Here is a 21103-nt window from a genome sequence, read left to right on the forward strand (position 1 = left end):
CACTCGCGCGCCCCCTGGGGAGCGCTCCTGGAATCGTCCGTGAACGCCGGGTCTAGAAGACCCGGCGCATCACGGATCGCGGTAAATTGCCACTGATAGCGGCCGTTTACCACGTGATCGCTCCGTTAAATGACGGAGCGATCACTTGTAAACAAACCGGCGTCATTTGATGACGCCGGTTCCTCCCTCTCCTCTCTGTACCGTTCGGTACAGTGTGAGAGGAGGGGGGGGGGCGGGTGTCAGCAGCAGCATTGAGGGCTTGATCTGTGACAACTGTAGTCACAGATCCAGCCATCCATCCATCCCAGCTCAGCTATCCCTGCGCAATACTCTGCAATACCCCAATACTCTGCAATAACCCAATACTCTGCAATACCCTGCGCAATACTCTGCAATACCCCAATATTCTGCAATACCCCAATACTCTGCAATACCCCAATACTCTGCACGATACTCTGCAATACCTCAATACTCTGCAATACCCTGCGCAATACTCTGCAATACCCCAATATTCTGCAATACCCTGCGCGATACTCTGCAATACCCCAATACTCTGCAATACCCCAATACTCTGCAATACCCCAATACTCTGCAATACCCCAATACTCTGCAATACCCTGCGCGATACTCTGCAATACCCCAATACTCTGCAATACCCCAATACTCTGCAATACCCCAATACTCTGCACGATACCTCAATACTCTGCAATACACTGCGCGATACTCTGCAATACCCCAATACTCTGCAATACCATGCACGATACTCTGCAATACCCTAATACTCTGCAATATCCTGCGCTATACTCTGCAATACCCCAATACTCTGCAATTCCCTGCGCGATACTCTGCAATACCCCAATACCCTGCGCGATACTCTGCAATACCCCAATACTCTGCAATACCCTGCGCGATACTCTGCAATACCCCAATACTCTGCAATACCCCCCATACTCTGCAATACCCCAATACTCTGCAATACCCCCCATACTCTGCAATACCCTGCGCGATACTCTGCAATACCCAAATACTCTGCAATACCCAAATACTCTGCAATACCCATTTTTTTAAAGCGCCCCTGTCCCCGTGTGCTCGCATGCAGAAGCGAACGCATAAGTAAGTCCCGCCCACTTATGAAAACGGTGTTCAAGCTACAAATGTGAGGTATCTCTGCGAACGTTAGAGCGAGAGCAATCATTTTGGCCCTAGACCTCCTCTGTAACTAAAAACATGTAACCAATAAAAGTAATTAAAGCGTCGCCTATGGGGATTTTTAAGTAGCGAAGTTTGGCGCCATTCCATGAGTTCAATTTTGAAGTGTGACATGTTGGGTATCTATTTACTCGGTGTAACTTCATCTTTTACATTATGAAAAAAATTGGGCTAACTTTACTGTTTTTTTTTTTTTTTAAGCACAAAACATTTCTTTTTAAAAACACGCGTTCAAAAAATTTCTGCGAAAATACCATGCGAGATAAAAAGTTGTAACGGCTGCCATTGTATTCTCTAGGGTCTTTGCTAAAAAAGCATATACAATGTTTGGGGGTTCTATGTAATTTTCTAGCAAATAAATGATGATTTTTACATGTAGGAGAGAAATGTCAGAATTGGCCTGGGTGCTTTAGAACGCCTGATGGTGCTCCCTGCATGTCGGGCCTCTGTATGTGGCCACGCTGTGTAAAAGTCGTACACATGTGGTATCGCCATACTCGGGAGGAATAGCAGAATTTGTTTTGGGGTGTAATTTGTGGTATGCATATGCTGTGTGTGAGAAATAACCTGCTAATATGACAGAAACTAGTTTTTTTTTTTTTACAGAATTTTCAGTCGTTTTTCTTTTATAGCTCAAAAAATAAAAAACCCAGAGGTGATCAAATACCACCAAAAGAAAGCTCTATTTGTGTGAAAAAAGGGACAAAAATTTCAAATGGGTACAATGTTGTATGACTGAGTAATTGTCATTCAAATTGTGAGAGCACCGAAAGCTGAAAATTGGTCTGGTCAGGAAGGGGGTTTAAGTGCCCAGTGGTCAAGAGGTTAAAAGTCAGCAGCTACACTGTTAGTAGCTGCTGACTTTAAAAAAAAAAAAATCACGGGTGGAATCCCGTTTAAATAAAAGACAGTTTTTTGGCATGATCAGTCATATTTTCAATTTCAATACCAAAATTTCACCATTTCTGTCTTCCAATTTCACCATTTCTTGAGTATACAAACTTATGAGCACAATGGTATGTCATCAAATGTCTTTATGCATACTTTGTACAAATGAGGTTTCAATCATTGGCATGCATAATTTATATCTACAACAACTGCATCACAGAGTGACATTATGTTGTTCTTTAAAGCCAAAAATAACCTGTTTTCTGTAGTAACAACTGTTTTTGGAAGGGATAAATGAATTTCTTCTGTTCCTGTATACCATTTCATTTGTTATGGATGTGTTTTACTTCCATTTAGGAATGCATTCTTTTTTTTGTCTTTGAAGCAACTATAGAGTGATAACACCAGGATGTCGAGCAGAGGTGGGAAAAAGAAGACCACAAAGACCACAAGATCTGCAAAGGCTGGGGTTATATTCCCAGTGGGAAGAATGCTGCGGTATATAAAGAAAGGTCATCCAAAATACAGGATTGGAGTTGGGGCTCCTGTGTATATGGCTGCTGTGCTGGAATATTTGACCGGTGAGTATTGCAGGCAGTATTTTTAGGACAATATTTACTATGGTCATATGTATTTGCCTTTAATAATTGTAAGGATTTAAAGACAAATTGACACTAAACGATTTCCTTACTTTCTAAAAATAATCCACGCACACCCACTACTTAATGGCCCTCTAATCTATTTTTCATGAAATTGTTTCCTACTGTGTTTTTCTACCTTCTTGTAACATTGTTTGTGGCTCCTGAACCTCTCCTTTTCCCCTACACTTCCATTATTTTGGAATGAGCAGTCCACATAAGTTGTGGTAACGTGCACTTCTCTGTGCACACTACAGATTCTATACTCCATAAACACAGGTCAATCTCTTTTTTTATTTTTTTCACACCACTTTAGACTCAACCACAGCAAGAGACTTGCTCATGATTTTATTCATTAATTCTGTCTCTACTTCGGTTTTGCATTATTTGTGGTGTTCCGAATGCTAGTTTATGTATTTATCATTTACTTCATTATTTTATTAATTATTATTTTACATATCTAATTTAGTTAAAAATATAGACCGTACCCACCCCCTCTCGCCCCCATTCCCTCATGGTTTGTTCCTTACTTTACTCTTAATCTTCTTTCATCGTCCATTGTCCACTATTATTTTTCCCAAGTATTGCTCCGATGATTTAAAATCTTTCCACTGTCTCCATCTCTTATTGTGTATATTGAGTTGGCCCGCATCGCAACTACATAGATATTCCATTTTATTATAGTTTTCCACTCTTTCGAACCATTCTTTTATGTATGGTTTTCTTATTCTTAGCCAGTTTTTTGGTATCAGTCCTTTTGCGGCATTTATCAATGGTGGAATTAATGTTTTCTTATAACTTATATTTGATTCTTTTGATTCGTGGAACAGACAAGCTTGTATACTATTAGGTAACTTTTTCCCAGTTATCACTTCAATATATTCAAGGATGTCCTGCCAATATTCCTTTATCTTTGGACAGTCCCACCATATGTGTAGTTGTTCCAATCTGCCCACATTCTCTCCAGCACAGTGGAGTTTTGTCTTTACTAAATTTATGAATCACTTCAGGTGTCCTATGCCATCTCGAAATGCATTTATAGTTCATTTCAATTGTATTCATATCAGTTGCGGTATTATGTACGGATGCTATTATTTTTTCGACTTGTTGGTCTTCAAATTTCTTATTTATTTATTTTTCCCATTTCTCTATAAAATATGGTTTTCCTTGTAGCTCTAATTCTGTCAAGATTCGATATACTCTTGATATCACATGCCTTAGTGGGGTTTGTATAGTACATCATTTTTCTAATGCTGGTAATTCCTTTCCATCTCTTAGGCCCCGTACACACGGCCGAGGAACTCGACGTGCCAAGCACGTCGAGTTCCTCGTCGAGTTCTGGGATGAAGCCACCGAGGAGCTCGGCGGGCCGCCTTCTCCCATAGAACAACGAGAAAATAGAGAACATGTTCTCTATTTTCTCGTCAAGCTCCTCGGCAGCTCCATCGAGCCAAAACTGTACAGACGACAGAGTTTCTCGGCAGAATCCGGGTTTTGACCGAGTTTCTCGGTGAATTCTGCCGAGAAACTCTGTCGTGTGTACGGGCCCTAGGCCTAGTACACACGAGAGGATTTATCCGCGGAAACGGTCCGGAGGACCATTTCCGCGGATAAATCCTCTGGCGGATTTTGATCTGATGGTTGTACTAACCATCAGATCAAAATCCCCGCGGAATTCCCTCCGCGGTGACGTGTCGCGCCGTCGCCGAAATGATGACGCGGCGACGTGCGCGACGCTGTAATATAAGGACTTCCACGCATGCGTCAAATCATTACGACGCATGCGAGGGAGGGAATCGGACGGATTGATCCGCTGAGTCTGTACAGACCAGTGGATCAATCCGCTGGACTGGATTCCAGCGGATAGATTTCTTAGCATGCTAAGAAATTTTGATCCGCTGGAAATCCATCGCCCGGAAAAATATCCGCGGATAAATATCCGCTGGATCGTACACACCAGCGGATCTATCCGCTGAAACCGGTCCGCGGATAAATTCCAGCGGATCGATCCTCTCGTGTGTACGGGGCCTTAGAGGTGAGGGTATTGAGTTTACCAAATGTTTTAATTGCATATAGTCCCATTCATTGATGTCCCACCTGTTTTTTTCCTTTATATCTTAAAGTGTTTTTATCTTTCCCTGTTCTGTGATGTCCTTTATTTGTGCTGCACCCATTTTATTTCCTAACCGAGTCCCTTTCCCAAATGTTAAAAAAATTTGTTTCTGTGAGTGAAATTAAAGGTGAATTATAGATCCATTTATTCTGTCTGTAAATGAAATCCCATACTTGTTAACTCATGCGTATATATCCAATACTCTGTACTTTTGTGATATCTATATATTTTTATGAAGTGTTGTGTTACTGTGTTTTTTTCCTCTTGTCAATGTTGCAAAATTCACCCTCTGCCTTTTATTTTTCCATATGTATTTTGTCAACATTATTTTGATAGTCTTAAAAAAACTCAGTGGAATATCTATGGGTAACATCTGGAATTAGGATCAGTTAGGAAACTGTACTTTCTTTGTAGAGCATTGAGGGACTAAGGATGTCATATACCGTATTTTCCGGCCTATAGGACGACTTTCTGGATGCAAAAACATGCATCCAAAGTCGGGGGTCGTCTTATACGCCGGGTACGGTCTCAGTACTCACTTTTTTTTTCCAGCGGTGACAGTCTCCCATGCTGCGAGCGCGAGCGTGAATGATTTCAAAGCCGCGCCTTCTCTTCAGAGTGTTCTGTGATAGGAGGAACACAAATCTTCCCAGCAGCGCCTCTGTTCTGTGTTCCTCCTATCACAGATGCCTTCTCATCCTCGGACGAGATGAGAAGACGTCCGTGATAGGCGGAAAACAGAACAGAGGCGCTGCTGGGAAAATGTGTGTTCCGCCTATCACAGAACACTCTAAAGAAATCATTCACGCTCGCGCTCGCAGCATGGGAGACTGTCACCGCTGGAAAAAAAAGTGAGTGTTTGCGGTCAGACACAGTGGGGGCAAGTGATGGCACAGCAGAGAGGGGCAAGTGATGGCACAGCAGAGAGGGGCAAGTGATGGCACAGCAGAGAGGGGCAAGTGATGGCACAGCAGAGAGGGGCAAGTGATGGCACAGCAGAGAGGGGCAAGTGATGGCACAGAGAGGGGCAAGTGATGACACAATGAGAGGCAAGTGATGACACAATGAGAGGCAGGTGAGGGGCAAGTGATGGTACAGTGAGGGGCAAGTGATGGCAATGTGGGGGCATGTAATGTAATGGCACAGTGAGATTTGAAAAAGCCTGTTTCTGTCAGTGGTTCTGGCTACCCCTCAGCTTCCAGAAGACTAGTAAGAAGGGGGTAGTCTTATACAGTGAGTATATCCCAAAATCAACATTTTTCCTGGAAAATTAGGGGGTCGTCTTATACGCCGAGTCGTCTTATACGCCAGAAAATACGGTACTGTGTGGATATACTGCTGCCTACAGGAGGATTGGACACTGGCAAACAGAAAATATTTAGGCCAGCCCAGGATAACCCCTCCTATTACCAGCATGCCTCAGTTGTTGTATTAGTGTTCTAAAAGGATAGACATTTTCCTCTCGGCTCTTCTCTAAAAAAGTCCAACATAAGGTTTTGCTACCATTATTTTCTTAATTTTTTTTCTTCAATCGAGATTCTTCTCTCTATCACTGCTTGAGATGGTCCCTGCATGGCAGTAGGGACCATACCCAGACCCCACTGGACTGTATGTTGTAAGTCTTACAGTGATGTTTTGTGTTATGCGTAAGACAATTTCCAGACTTTGATGACAAGTTAGCCTCTGAGTGTCTTCCAGGTTGAAGAGCTGCAGCTATTGCCACATCATTTACCCTGTCTCTGAAGACTCTGAATAGGCTGATTGGGCTGAGCATTGGGAAGTACCTCATTGTTGGCACCCGGCACTTAGCACCTCCAAAATCCCTGCTTTCCAATGTTTTACCATGGAAGGGGTTAATGCTGAAAGATTGAGCACTGGCCTCCTTTGCTGGGAAGATTGTCCTGTGCACTCCACCCAGTGTTGAAGAAACATCTTTCCATGGCTGCTTCTGCATTTCAAGAACCGCAATGAACTCCAATCTCCACTCCATGCCTTCTGCCAAGTCTACAGGAACTCGGTCCCCTCTGGCCATCTGACCTTCACCAGTTATTCGCTGTCTGGGTTTTTGTTATTACCTAAGGCCTTGTCCTATACCCTCAGCTTAGTTGCAACATTTCTGTATCTAAACGCAGAAAGGACAGTCCCACTGCAACTGGTGACCCCAGCTCACATGCCCCTAATGATTCCAGGGACATTTGCCATCCAAATTTACTGACATCTGCAATCTGAAATCATGTGACCATTTCGTTTTAGGGTTTACCATGTCTTTGAGTTCTCTTTAGTTCCACTGGGTGAGTGAGGCCTGCCTTATTGACCTGGACCTCTATTGCAGTCGCCCATGACTTTTTGGCCAAACTAACTAAGTAATAACTTGCAGAGGCTCCAAGTGCACTCTTGCACCTTCTACTGCAGAGTTGATTGCCCACAGCCTTAGAGGCAGCCAGACCACTGGTTATACTAACCATTTCTGACACAGGGGGCCTGATTTACTATGCTCTGTGCGCTGCGCTGGTTCATGCGTTAATTAGTACTCCGGGTGGAGGCTTAATTGGGCGCATGAACCAGCGTAGCAGCCGGCGCATTGAAACTAATATGTAAAGCCGCGCCGAACTCCCTATAGAAGTCTATGGGAGAAATCAAAAGTGTTCATTTTAAAGGCTAATCTGCAAGTTTTGTCCTAAAAAGTGTTTGGGGACCTCAGTCCTGCCCCAGGGAACATGTATCAATGCTTTTTTTATTTTTTAAAACGGCCGTTTTTTCGGGAGCAGTGAAATTAATAATTCTTAAAGTGAAACAATAAAAGTGAAATATTCCTTTAAATTTCGTACCTAGGGGGGGTGTAATGTCAGCATGTGAAATAGCGCATTTTTCCCGCACTTAGAACTCCCCCTGCACAAAGTGACATTCAGAAGGAAAAAAGTCATTTAAAAATTCACACGCGGCTATAATGAATTGTCGGCTCTGACAATTCTAAAGGGATTCATTCATAAAACAAACAAAAAAATGTGTAGGGGTTCCCCCAAATTAAATTACCAGGCCCTTCAGGTCTGGAATGGATATTAAGGGGAACCCCGCCGTAAAAACCAAAAAAAAAAAAGACGTGCGGTTCCCGGCAAATATCCATTCCAGACCCTTCAGGTCTGGTGTGGATTTTAAGGGGAACTCCACCCCAAATTGAAAAAAAAAATGGCGTGGAGTCCCCCTAAAAATCCACACCAGACCCTTATCCGAGCACGTTGACCTGGCCGGCCGCAGAAAAGAGGGGGGGACAGAGTGCGGCCCCCCCTCTCTCCTGAACCGCACCAGGCCACATGCCCTCAACATGGGGAGGATGTCCCCATGTTGATGGGGACAAGGGTCTCATCCCCACAACCCTTGCCCGGTGGTTGTGGGGGTATGCGGGCGGGAGGTTTATCAGAATCTGGAAGACCCCTTTAACAAAGGGGACCCCCAGATCCTGACCCCCCCCCTGTGTGAAATGGTAATGGGGTACATTGTACCTCTACCATTTCACCCCAAAAAAAATGTCAAAGTGTTAAAAATGACAGTAGCCGGTTTTTGACAAATCTTTTAATAAAATCTTCTTTTCTTCTTTCCTTCGGGTTTCTTCCGCTGCTTCTTTCTTCTCGTCCACATCTTGCCCGACGTGTTCTTCTATCTTCTCCGTCCGTCCTTCAGCCTTCTGGTCCCGCATCTTGCCCGTTGTCTTGTCCTGTCTTCTCCGTCCGCCTCCTCGTCCGCATCTTGGGTCTTCTGCGGTGTTCTTCTCGTCCCCGGACCCAGCGTTTGAATTTGATTTGGCCGCCGTTTTCCCGCTCCTGGGACCCGCCCCCCTCTGACGCCACAAGTAAACTCCTTAGAAGGTCATGTGCGTCAGAGGGGGGCGGGGTCGCAGAGCGTCACACAGCGGGGGAATTCAATTTCAATCGCGCCGCCCGGAGAAGAAGTTCCCGCCGTGTCACACTCATGTGACCCCGCCCCCCTCTGACGCCACAAGTAAACTCCTTAGAAGGTCATGTGCGTCAGAGGGGGGCGGGGTCGCAGAGCGTCACACAGCGGGGGAATTCAATTTCAATCGCGCCGCCCGGAGAAGAAGTTCCCGCCGTGTCACACTCATGTGACCCCGCCCCCCTCTGACGCACATGACCTTCTAAGGAGTTTACTTGTGGCGTCAGAGGGGGGCGGGTCCCAGGAGCGGGAAAACGGCGGCCAAATCAAATTCAAACGCTGGGTCCGGGGACGAGAAGAACACCGCAGAAGACCCAAGATGCGGACGAGGAGGCGGACGGAGAAGAAGACAGGACAAGACAACGGGCAAGATGCGGGACCAGAAGGCTGAAGGACGGACGGAGAAGATAGAAGAACACGTCGGGCAAGATGTGGACGAGAAGAAAGAAGCAGCGGAAGAAACTCGAAGGAAAGAAGAAAAGAAGATTTTATTAAAAGATTTGTCAAAAACCGGCTACTGTCATTTTTAACACTTTGACATTTTTTTTGGGGTGAAATGGTAGAGGTACAATGTACCCCATTACCATTTCACATAGGGGGGGGGCCAGGATCTGGGGGTCCCCTTTGTTAAAGGGGTCTTCCAGATTCTGATAAGCCCCCCGCCCGCATACCCCCACAACCACCGGGCAAGGGTTGTGGGGATGAGACCCTTGTCCCCATCAACATGGGGACATCCTCCCCATGTTGAGGGCATGTGGCCTGGTGCGGTTCAGGAGAGGGGGGGGGGCCGCACTCTGTCCCCCCCTCTTTTCTGCGGCCGGCCAGGTCAACGTGCTCGGATAAGGGTCTGGTGTGGATTTTTAGGGGGACTCCACGCCATTTTTTTTTTCAATTTGGGGTGGAGTTCCCCTTAAAATCCACACCAGACCTGAAGGGTCTGGTATGGATATTTGGGGGGACCCCACGCCATTTTTTGGGGTTTTTTTTACGGCGGGGTTCCCCTTAATATCCATTCCAGACCTGAAGGGCCTGGTAATTTAATTTGGAGGGACCCCCTTTTTTTTTTTTTTTTTTTAATGAGCAATGACTCTATTCTTTATAGCCATAAGTACTTTAACCACTTGCCCACCGGGTTAATTCTGGCACTTCTCTCCTTCATGTGAAAATCACAATTTTTTGGCTAGAAAATTAATCAGAACCCCCAAACATTATATATTTTTTTTTAGCAGACATCCTAGGGAATAAAATGGCAGTCATTGCAATACTTTTTGTCACACCGTATTTGCGCAGCGGTCTTACAAGCGCACTTTTTTGGGATAAAAATCACTTTTTTGAATTAAAAAATAAGACAACAATACATTTTGCCCAATTTTTTTATATATTGTGAAAGATAATGTTACACCGAGTAAAATGATACCCAACATGTCACGCTTAAAAATTGCGCCCGCTCGTGGCATGGCATCAAACTTTTACCCTTTAAAAATCTCGATAGGCGACGTTTAAAAAATTCTACAGGTTGCATTTTTTGAGTTGCAGAGTAGGTCTAGGGCTAGAATTATTGCTCTCACTCTAACGATCGCGGCGATACCTCACTTGTGTGGTTTGAATACCGTTTTCATATGCGGGCGCTACTCGCGTATGCGTTTGCTTCTGTGCGCGAGCTCGTCGGGACGGGGCGCTTTAAAATTTTTTTTGGGGTTTTCTTATTTATTTTTATTTAGTTTTATAATGTTTTACACTGAAATAAAAAAAATAAAAAAAAATGATCAGTTTTCTTCCTATTACAAGGAATGTAAACATCCCTTGTAATAGGACTAGTGTGTGACAGGTCCTCTTTATGGAGAGAGGCGGGGTCAATAAGGCTGGAAAGCATGGTATTGAAAAAAAAAATAAAAGTTCTCATGCTTTCAGCTGCAATCATGTTCGTTCACCACAGTGGTGTAGTGTATAGCACTTTGACCTAGCAGCAAAAGAGTCGTTGGTTCGAATCCTGCCCGTGACAGCATCTGCATGGAGTTTGCATGTTCTCCCTGTGCCTGCGTGGGTTTCCTCCCACAATATAAAAACACGCTGTAAATCGGTTCCGGTCTAAATAAGCCCTAATATGCAGTAGTATATTTAGGTTTGGTTCTGCCCTAGGCCTGACTACATATCTGCACCTCCTAATAGAAAAATGACCCACCCCTTCCTGTCAAGGTCACACCCTGTTTTTGTATAACCCCGCCCAGTAATTTTCAGGGGACCCACACACTAGTTCTGGGGGGGGCACTGGATTCCCTTAACCACTTCCATACCAGGCACTTACGCACCTTCCCGCCAAGCCAATTATCAGCTTTCAACACTGTCGCACTTTGAATGGCAATTGCGCGGTCATACAACACTGTACCCAAACAAAATTGGCGTCCTTTTTTCCCCACAAATAGAGCTTTCTTTTGTTGTTATTTGATCACCTCTGCGTTTTTTTTTTTTGCGCAACAACTAAAAAAAGACTGCAAATTTTGAAACAAAATTTATTTTTTATTTTTTTAGGTTAATTTTTTTGTAAATAAGTTTTTCTCTTTCAATTACGGGCACTGATATGGCGGCACTGATGGGCACCGATGAGATGGCACTGATGGACATCGATGAGGTAGTACTGACGGCACAGATGAGGTGGCATTGATTGGCGGCGCTGCTATGCGGCACTGATGGGCACTCATAGGCGGCACTGATGGGCACTCATGGGCGGCACAGATGGGCGGCACTTATGGGTGGCACTGATGGATACTTATGGGTGGCACAGGTGGGCACTGATAGGTGGGCACTGATGGACACTGTGGGGTGGCACTGATTTTCCCAGTCAGTGCCCATTTGTGGGCACTGATTGGCATCTTTTTTCTTATTTTTTATTGCTTTTTGTTTTTTTGTTCTATATTTTTTTTGTTTTTGCACACCCTGGTGGTCCAGGGTGGGCATCCCTGGTGGTCCAGTGTGGTGATCCGAAGGGGGGGCTGCGCTGATAAACAATCAGCGCGAACGCCCCCTGTCAGGAGAGCCGCCGATCGGCTCTCCTATACTCGCGTCTGTCAGACGCGAGTGAGGAAGAGCCATCGATGGCTCTTCCTGTTTACATCGTGATCAGCCGTGATTGGACACGGCTGATCACGTGGTAAAGAGTCTCCGTCTCCGTGAGAGACTCTTTACCGAGATCGGAGATGCAGGGTGTCAGACTGACACCCCGCATCACCGATCGCCGCACTGCGTGCCCCCACAGGCGCATGCGGCATGAAATCCTGCAGGACGTCCTGTCAGGATTGTGTAACCACTTCCCGGACGTAAATCGGCCATAGGCTGGGCGGGAAGTGGTTAATTTGCATAGTTTTTCTCTCACTTCCTGTTTGGCTATGGGGCAGGAAGTGAAGGCAAATCTCCCCAATTGGACACAGATAATACAAAATAAACTGACAGGGCCTATAACCCTCCCTCACTCTATCCAAAATTAAAGAAAATAAAACTTGTTGATTATAGTTCTTGTCAGGGGCGGACTGACCATTGAGTCACTCGGGCACTGCCCGAGGGCCCCATGCCACTAGGGGGCCCCATCCGGGTTGCCAGGCTCAGTAAAACCAGGGACAGTATGTAAAAATCTGTGTTTTTTTTAGATCTGTCCCTGATATGTCCGAAAATGACATGCTTTTAATGTGAATATCCCAAGATTTTAGCTGCCCGCCTCTGCACTACCTCCTGGCGTGGTGGTCATCTGTAAGCCAGAGGGGCCCCATAATCTTCTATTGCCCAGGGGCCACATGAGTTGTCAGTCCGCCCCTGGTTCTAGTTTAAGCACAAATTTCATAGAGTTTTATTGAGAGCCCCAAAAAATATAACCATGCCAATAGGCCAGGATAGAGCGTTGCTAATATGTAGGAATGTGTGCGTTAGAGCACCCCACCCAATGTTAACTAAAAAATTATTAATTTGCAAATAAGTATTATCTGCTCATTTTTTGGGGATGTCTGCACCCCTGATAGTGACAGCATTTGTGAGGTGTCTTCACCCTTTCTAATTCATTCACTTCCTGTCACATAGCCAAACAGGAAGTGAGGGTAAAACCTTACTAATATCTTTTCTTGGGGACACAGAGATCAAGCTAAATAGTTTCCCATTATGTAAATTGCACTCTAGCATTTTGCTGTGTACACCCCAAATTATTAGGGATCTTGGACTTTGGGGTCCATTGACTAAAGGCAAATCCACTTTGCACTACAAGTGCAAAGCAAGGAAGAAAGAAAACAAAACAACTTTGCTTCTACAGGATTGGATGTTAAAACCATCAGTGCTTCCTCTCTGATTTTCAGCAACTATGCTTGTACTGCAGAGTGGCTTTGCCTTTACTAAACCCCAAACTAAATAATCATTTGGGGCAGGGATCCTCAAACTACGGCCCTCCAGCTGTTTTAGAACTACACATCCCATGAGGCCTTGTAATGCACTGACATTCACAGACATGACTAGGCATGATGGGAATTGTAGTTCCTGAACAACTGGAGGGCCGTAGTTTGAAGACCCATGATTTGGGGTGTACACAGCAGTGCTGGAGTGCAATTTGCTTAATGGGGACACTAGTTAGATTGACCTGTGTCCCCAAGAAATGACACTGGTAGGGTTTTAACCTCACTTCCTGTTCAGCTGTGTGACAGGAAGTGAAGCCAATTTTAAGAAAAGGGACACAAAGCTCAACACAAAAATAAAAAAACACAAAGCAGGGGTTCTAACACTCACTTGGCTTCCCTCAAACACCCACAATTTGAATAGGATTGCCTTGCGCTAGATTTAAGCACAGTGCTGTAAATCAGCACGTCAAGCCTGTCCACCAATAGCAAACCCCCCCCACAGGCCATGTTTGCAGGTTTTCCTTCATCTTGCACATGTGCTTTAAAATACAGTCTGGACAGCAATTCTTGATAAGAGAAATCCCCAAAACATGTCCTGTCGGGGGTACTTGAGGGCTGAGGACCACTGCAGAATAAATAAAATACTTACCAGTTTTTGTCTTTAAAGTCATGGAGAATAAACATGGCAAACATTTCATGATTACACACCAGGAAAGAAGCTTAGACAAAAATCACACATAATTTGTTAGGCCCAAACCTAGTTCAGCTGCAGCTGTCAACATATGTAGCATGAAAAAGTAACAAAAGACAAACAACAATTTTAAAGTAATTTTTATTGGTCAACAAAACAAGGAAAGCAAAAAAAGACAAACAAACAAAAATACATTTCAAAATTCTACATAACCATAGCTTTACACATTTTTCATAAAATAAGGCCACATAGACAAATACATCAAAGTGAACATCATTTAAAAATAAACCAAAACCATTGGCAAAATAAAACAAAACCCATGCAACAAACCACATTTGTGTTTAGCAACAGCATTTCTGCCAGCCTGCCCCTTCTGAGGGCAGCTGAGGACTGATCGATCCAAGCTTTTTATAACAGTGCTAGTAATGAAGCAATTGAAATCACATGAACAAATTGCAGTCTCTAGTTTGGGTGAGCTTGTAATTGGGCACACCTGCAATTAATCCAAACCACGCTCTATGAGCATCCAATGAGTGTTTTTCACCTTTTAAAAAGAAAGGATATTTTTTTTCTAAGTGTTTGAGCATGCTCAGTTCATCACACATGTAGGAACCAAGCTGCAATGGAATGAGAGCTTTTTTTTTTTGGTTTCCCCTGATCTGATGCTTTCCAGCCTGAAGGGGAGGTGTTAAAGACAGAAGTAAACACGCACATTTAATAATCTATTTGTGTGAAAAAAAAGGTTGCCAATTTTGTTTGGGAGCCACGTCGCACGACTGCGCAATTGTCAGTTAAAGCGACGCCGTGCCGAATCACAAAAACTTGCCCGGTCATTGACCAGAAATATGGTCCGGGCTCAAGTGGTTAAAAATTAACAAAACACAAAAGTGAGCCCAATTTTTGGGGATAATGTGAAAGATGATGTTACACTGAGTAAATAGATACCTTACATGTCACGCTTTACTATTGGAAACACTCCTGCAATGGGGCCAAAATGAATTCCGTGAATATCCCCATAGGCGACCTTTTTCTTTTTTTTCCAGGTTACCAGTTTATAGTTACAAAGAAGGTCTAGTGGTAAAAGTATTGCTCTCGCTCTAACGCACGCGTCAATACCTCACATGTGTGGTTTGAACGATGTTTATATATGTGGGCGGGACTTGCGTAAGTCCCGCCCACATATGTAAAAATTATTTTTACTTTTTGCTATAATAAATATCCCCAAAAATATATATTCAAAAAACTAAAAAACCCCTCAGTTTAGGCCGATACGTATTCTACATCTTTTTGGTTCCAAAAAATCGCAAATAGCGTTTAGTGTTTGGTTTTTGCAAAAGTTATAGCGTCTACAAATTTTTTTTTTTGTTGTTTTAACTAGTTATTGGGGCGATCAGCGATTTTTATCGGTACTGCGACATTATGGCGGACACATCGAACACTTTTTTGGAACCATTGGCATTTTTCTAGCGATCAGTGCTGTAAAAAATGCATTGCTTACTCAAAAAATGCCACTGGCAGGGAAGGGGTTAACACTAGGTGCGAGGGAGGGGTTAAATATGTTCCCTGGGTGTGTTCTAACTGTAGGGGGGGGGGACTGACATGTGTAAATGACAGATCGCTGTTTATGAAGGGGAACTCCAGACCCCCCCAAAAAAAAATGAGGTGGGTTCCCTCCAGGTGCATACCAGGCTCTTAGGCTTGGTCTGGAACATAAGGGGTTAAACCCGCGCAAAAAAAAATAGCGTGGGGGTCACCCCCAAGATCCAAACCAAGCACTTATCCCAGGCACGCAGTCTGGTCAGACAGGAATGGGGGTGGGGACGAGCAAGCGCCCCCCTCCCTCCTGAGACATACCAGACCACATGCCCTCAACATGGGGGAGTGTGTGCTGTGGGGGAGGGGGGCACTGCCCCCCCACCCCAAAGCACTCTTGCCCCCATGTCGATAGGGACAAGAGCCTCTTCCCGACAACCCTGGCCGTTGGTTGTCGGGGTATGCGGGCGGAGAGCTTATCAGAATCTGAGAGACCCCTTTAATAAAGGGGTCCCCAGATTCCGGCCCCCCACCCTATGTGAATGAGTATGGGGTACATCGTACCTCTACCCATTCACATGGGGGAAATGTAAAGTAAAAAAAACACACCACACAGAATAAAATATTTTATTAATCTGCTCCGGAGCCCCCCCTTTCTTCTTTAGCTCTCTTAGAAGGGGGGGTTTCTTCTCTCCCGATCTTCCGCCGGGACCCTGGGCTTCGGTGATTTCTGCCGGGGGAGGGCGCCATCCCTCGGTCCTCTCCTGAGCCTTCCGCCGGATGCCCCCACCCCATTTAAGCTCTTTTTCATTAGGGAGGGGCATCCGGACTTCGGGGTCTTCTGCCGGGGGATGGCGCCTATCCCCCGGTCTTTCCGGTGCCTTCCGCCAGGGTTCCGGTCTTCCTGGTCTTCTGCCGGGGGTGCGCCAACTCCCCGGTCTTTTCTCTTCTGTCTTCTCTGCTCCCTCTTCTGCCTGGCTCCCCCGCGGAGCCAGGGCTTTCTTCCGTCTTCTTTCTTCTCTCTTCCTTCTTCTGCCTGTCTCCTCCGCGGAGCACAGGGCTTGTCTCCGCTGTCTTCTTGCTTCTCTTCCATTGGATGTTGACACGACGAGGTCCGGCGCTGGAATGCCGTCTGAGCAGTGGGCATGGACTTATATAGGGCAATGCCACCATGTGACCTCAACCCATGTGACATCACATTCCCATCATGCCCAGGGAATGTGATGTCACATGGGTTGAGGTCACATGGTGGCATTACCCTATATAAGTCCATGCCCGCCGCTGACACGGCATGTCAGCGCGGAACCTCGTCGTGTCAACATCGAATGGAAGAGAAGGAAGAAGACAGCGGAGACAAGCCCTGTGGTCCGCGGAGGAGACAGGCAGAAGAAGGAAGAGAGAAGAAAGAAGACGGAAGAAAGCCCTGGCTCCGCGGGGGAGCCAGGCAGAAGAGGGAGCAGAGAAGACAGAAGAGAAAAGACCGGGGAGTTGGCGCACCCCCGGCAGAAGACCAGGAAGACCGGAACCCTGGCGGAAGGCACCGGAAAGACCGGGGGATAGGCGCCATCCCCCGGCAGAAGACCCCGAAGTCCGGATGCCCCTCCCTAATGAAAAAGAGCTTAAATGGGGTGGGGGCATCCGGCGGAAGGCTCAGGAGAGGACCGAGGGATGGAGCCCTCCCCCGGCAGAAATCACCGAAGCCCAGGGTCCCGGCGGAAGATCGGGAGAGAAGAAACCCCCCCTTCTAAGAGAGCTAAAGAAGAAAGGGGGGGCTCCGGAGCAGATTAATAAAATATTTTATTCTGTGTGGTGTTTTTTTTACTTTACATTTCCCCCATGTGAATGGGTAGAGGTACGATGTACCCCATACTCATTCACATAGGGTGGGGGGCCGGCATCTGGGGGCCCCCTTATTAAAGGGAGCTCGCAGATTCCGATTAGCCCCGCCCGCATACCCCGACAACCAATGGCAAGGGTTGTCGGGAAGAGGCTCTTGTCCCTATCGACATGGGGGCAAGAGTGCTGTGGGGTGGGGGGGCAGTGCCCCCCTCCCCCACAGCACACACTCCCCCATGTTGAGGGCATGCGGTCTGGTACGGCTCAGGAGGGGGGGGGCCGCTCGCTCGTCCCCTCCCCCATTCCTGTCCGGGCCAGACTGCATGCTTGGGATGAGGGCTTGGTTTGGATCTGGGGGGGACCCCCGCGCCGAATCGGCGCGGGTTTAACCCCTCACGTTCCGGACCAAGCCTAAGAGCCTAATGTAGCCCTGAAGGGGGACCCGCGCCGATTTCAAGTTTGAAATTTGGCGCCGAGTTCCCCTTCAGGGCTGAAAACAGCTCGGAGATTCCCGTGCGCCGCGTCACGCAGCGCAATCACGGGTACGCCGCTTGGTATTTACCAAGATTTTCACGGCGTACTGACAAGGCGCACGGGAATCCCTGACTTTTCTCTCTGCGCATGCCCAGTATGCAAATTAACCTCCCGAGGTTCAGGCGCACTGTGCAAGCGTACGGGGATCTGTTTTCAAAAAACACTTTCCCTTTCAATTCGGCCCGCCAAACACTTTAAAACACATGTCACTTCACTTCCCCTGCATCCCCCCACCTCCCCCCCTAATAAACTCCCGCCCAAACCCCCGCAATTTACAGTTTAATGTGCCGTGCGCCAGGTCTGTACTGGTGCACAATGCACCCTCTCCTGGGCGCACGGAGCACATTAGTAACTAGGGAAATACACTGCACTAGCAGCGTATTTCTTTAGTAAATGGCCAAACGGCTGCTACTCCTGCTTTTACTCCATGAGTCATGGAGTAAAGGCTTGGTAAATCAGGCCCAGGGTCTCTTCAGTCTCTCCCTGATCAAATTGTTTGAGGGATTACAGTCTTCTGCCATTACAAATTTCCAACAGAATGTTATGGCTCTGATTAATGTGGTACCTGTATCTGGTAGATAACCTCCTGTCTCGAGTCTTTCACAGTTCCTAAGTGGTTTAGCAGATCTGGCTACAGACAGACAAGCTTACACATGGTTATGCTCTTGTGATCCATGTGTACTGTAACAACTATGTACGCCTCTTCAATATATATTAGAGTCATTGGCTTCCTATGGAACTGAGTACTTGGAAGGTGAAAAGATTTTTTTTTTATGCCTATGTACCACAGCGTCCCCTTTGTGGTCTATTGGTCTTTGGGGGCTCTCATCCCCATATGGGCTGCTTAAGGCCATTTAGGAGTAATTATCCTTTAGTGTGGATTTATATAGATTAGCTGGTCATCTTCAAGTGTGAATCCCGAAGAAGCAAATGTTGGGCATTCTTGTTGTATTATGAGACTGTCTGTCAAACTGCAAATTATTATGACATGGTTTTAATAAGATGGCGCTTCTTTTTAATGGAATGAAATAAACAAATGTTTATAGTAAAGTTTTCTTAAATTATTTCCCATTGTTAGGCACATGTAAAGTCCCTTTCTTTCTGTAGAGTGCACATCAAAGGGAAACAGAAATCTCAGTCTTCTCCTCTATATACTTTTCTGTTTGTCTTTCAGAATTTCTACTGCTGCAAAGACCTCCCCAGAAACGAAAATTAAAAAAATAATTTTCGGAAAAGTACGAAAAAAATTTTATTCGAAATTTCTAAAATTCGAAAATTAAAAAAAATGAAAATTCCACAATTTCGAAAATTCAGATTTTTTTAATTTTCGAATTTTAAAATGTTTTATTTTTAGAATTTTCGAATTTCGTAAATGAAAAATTTCAAAAATCGAAATTTCGAAAATGAAAAATTCGAAAATGAAAAATTTCGAAAATTCGAAAATGAAAAATTTCGAAAATTCGAAAATGAAAAATTTCGAAAATTCGAAAATGAAAAAATTCGAAAATGAAAAATTTCGAAAATTCGAAAATGAAAAATTTCGAAAATTCGAAAAAAAAGAAAAATTCATAAATTAGAAATTTCGAAAATTAAAAATTCGTAAATTCGAAAAATAAAAAATTAGAAAATTAGAAAATGTAAAATTTCGAAATTCGAAAATTTCAAATTTCGAAAATTTAAAATTTCGAAATTCGAAAATTTTAAATTTCGAAATTTCGAAATTTTGAAAATTCGAAAATTTTAAAATTCGAAATTTGAAAAATCAAAAATGAAAAATTCGAAAATTAAAAAAAAAAATCTAAAATTGAAAGATTCGAAAATAAAACATGAAAAATTGGAAATTTCGAAAATTCGGAATTTCGAAAATTCGGAATTTCGAAAATTCGGAATTTCGAAAATTCGGAGTTTCGAAAATTAAAAATAAAACGAAAATTTGAAATTGAAAATTCGGAAATGTAAAAATTCGGGAAATACGAAATTGAAAAATTTGAAAATTCGAAATTGAAAAATTTGAAAATTCGAAATTGAAAAATTTGAAAATTCGAAATTGAAAAATTTGAAAATTCGAAATTTGAAAATGAAAAATTCGAAAATTCGAAATTTTGAAAATCGAAAATGAAAAATTCGAAAATTAAAAAAAAAATGAAAAATTAAAAATTTCTAAAATTAAAAAAATCGAAAATAAAAAATGAAAAATTCGAAATGTCTAAAATTCGGGATTTTTAAAATTAAAAAAAAACGAAACATTTTCGTATTTCCGAAAATCCGAATTTTCGAAATTCTGAAATGCGAAAATTCGGAAATGCTTTCATGGCTGTCTGCCAGATCATGCCGCCTGGACTAAATGCATGGCCTGACTCCATAGATCCAACTGAATGAATCTCTCCATTCACAACCACCTGGAGATTTTACTTGTGTTCTTGCACTACTATGTGAACATCTAGATGGACACTCCTCTCTAGATTTCCAGGATGAGCCTTCTCTCACCATTCAGTATGCAGAGGATCCTATGAGTGAAATGCTAGTCAGCGGAAGCCATGCAAGAAAAGCCTCTAGCAGCTGCCCTTTGAGGGAGAATGCTTGTTTGATCCCTCCTTGAACAAATACATCGAGGAGATGATCATGGGAGGAAGAATATTCTCCTCCCCTGAAAAAATAAGGCACATGCTCTTGCAGGTAGATCTTCTACTCCTGAGACTAGAAAATGTTCCATTCATCCCTCTCAGGCCTTAAGCTTCAAGTCTAAATCTAGAACACAGTTTCTTTAGAAGAATCTCAAAGCTAGCCAAGACTGGCTCCATGCCCTATTCTCAATGATGTGGCACTCCCACTTGTTAGAGTGGAGGACCTCTGTCTGCCTTTTCAGCTGCCTGGTCCCAAGAATTCTCATGTTTGAGTCCAGAGTGCCATTTACAAGGGCTACAAACTAGAGTTTTGGATTCCCCCCCTTATTTATATTTTCAAATTACCTCCTTCCTTGCAAAGACAACTGTCTAATATCGCCTCTCTCATGGTGCCATTGCCAGAGTCCCAAATGAGGAAAACTTTCAGAGATTTTTCTAGGATATATTCAGTTTCCAGGGCAAATAGAGGTTCAGCCCATTCTAGATCTGACAGCTCTTAACTTGTTCCTGTGGGTTCAAAAGCTTCACATGAAATCAGTCAGTAAATCCCTGCTTTTTGGGGATTTTCTAGTCTCAATAGACATGGAATGCTTATCTGCACTTTCTATATTGCATATTTGCATATTTAACCATTGCAATTTAGCATTCTGGCAGCGTGGGACAGACAGACTTGGTCTCTGGACCCCCTTATGCACATGACCTACAAGGCCCGGGGGGGC

The 21103-nt window shown here is 44.4% G+C and overlaps 1 protein-coding gene across 3 annotated transcripts in view; it reads left to right on the forward strand.

Annotated features, from left to right (window-relative positions):
- LOC120932405 (core histone macro-H2A.1) overlaps window positions 1–21103 on the forward strand; it is a 210639-nt gene that overhangs the window by 27153 nt on the left and 162383 nt on the right. For all 3 annotated transcript variants that reach the window (XM_040344751.1, XM_040344749.1, XM_040344750.1), the window contains exon 2: window positions 2483–2678. In XM_040344751.1, the coding sequence (XP_040200685.1) occupies window positions 2507–2678 (172 nt within the window). In that variant the 5' untranslated portion in view covers window positions 2483–2506. The remainder of the gene's footprint in view (window positions 1–2482; window positions 2679–21103) is intronic.

The sequence above is a fragment of the Rana temporaria genome, chromosome 3 (genome assembly GCF_905171775.1).
Source record: "Rana temporaria chromosome 3, aRanTem1.1, whole genome shotgun sequence".
Lineage (NCBI taxonomy): Eukaryota > Metazoa > Chordata > Amphibia > Anura > Ranidae > Rana > Rana temporaria.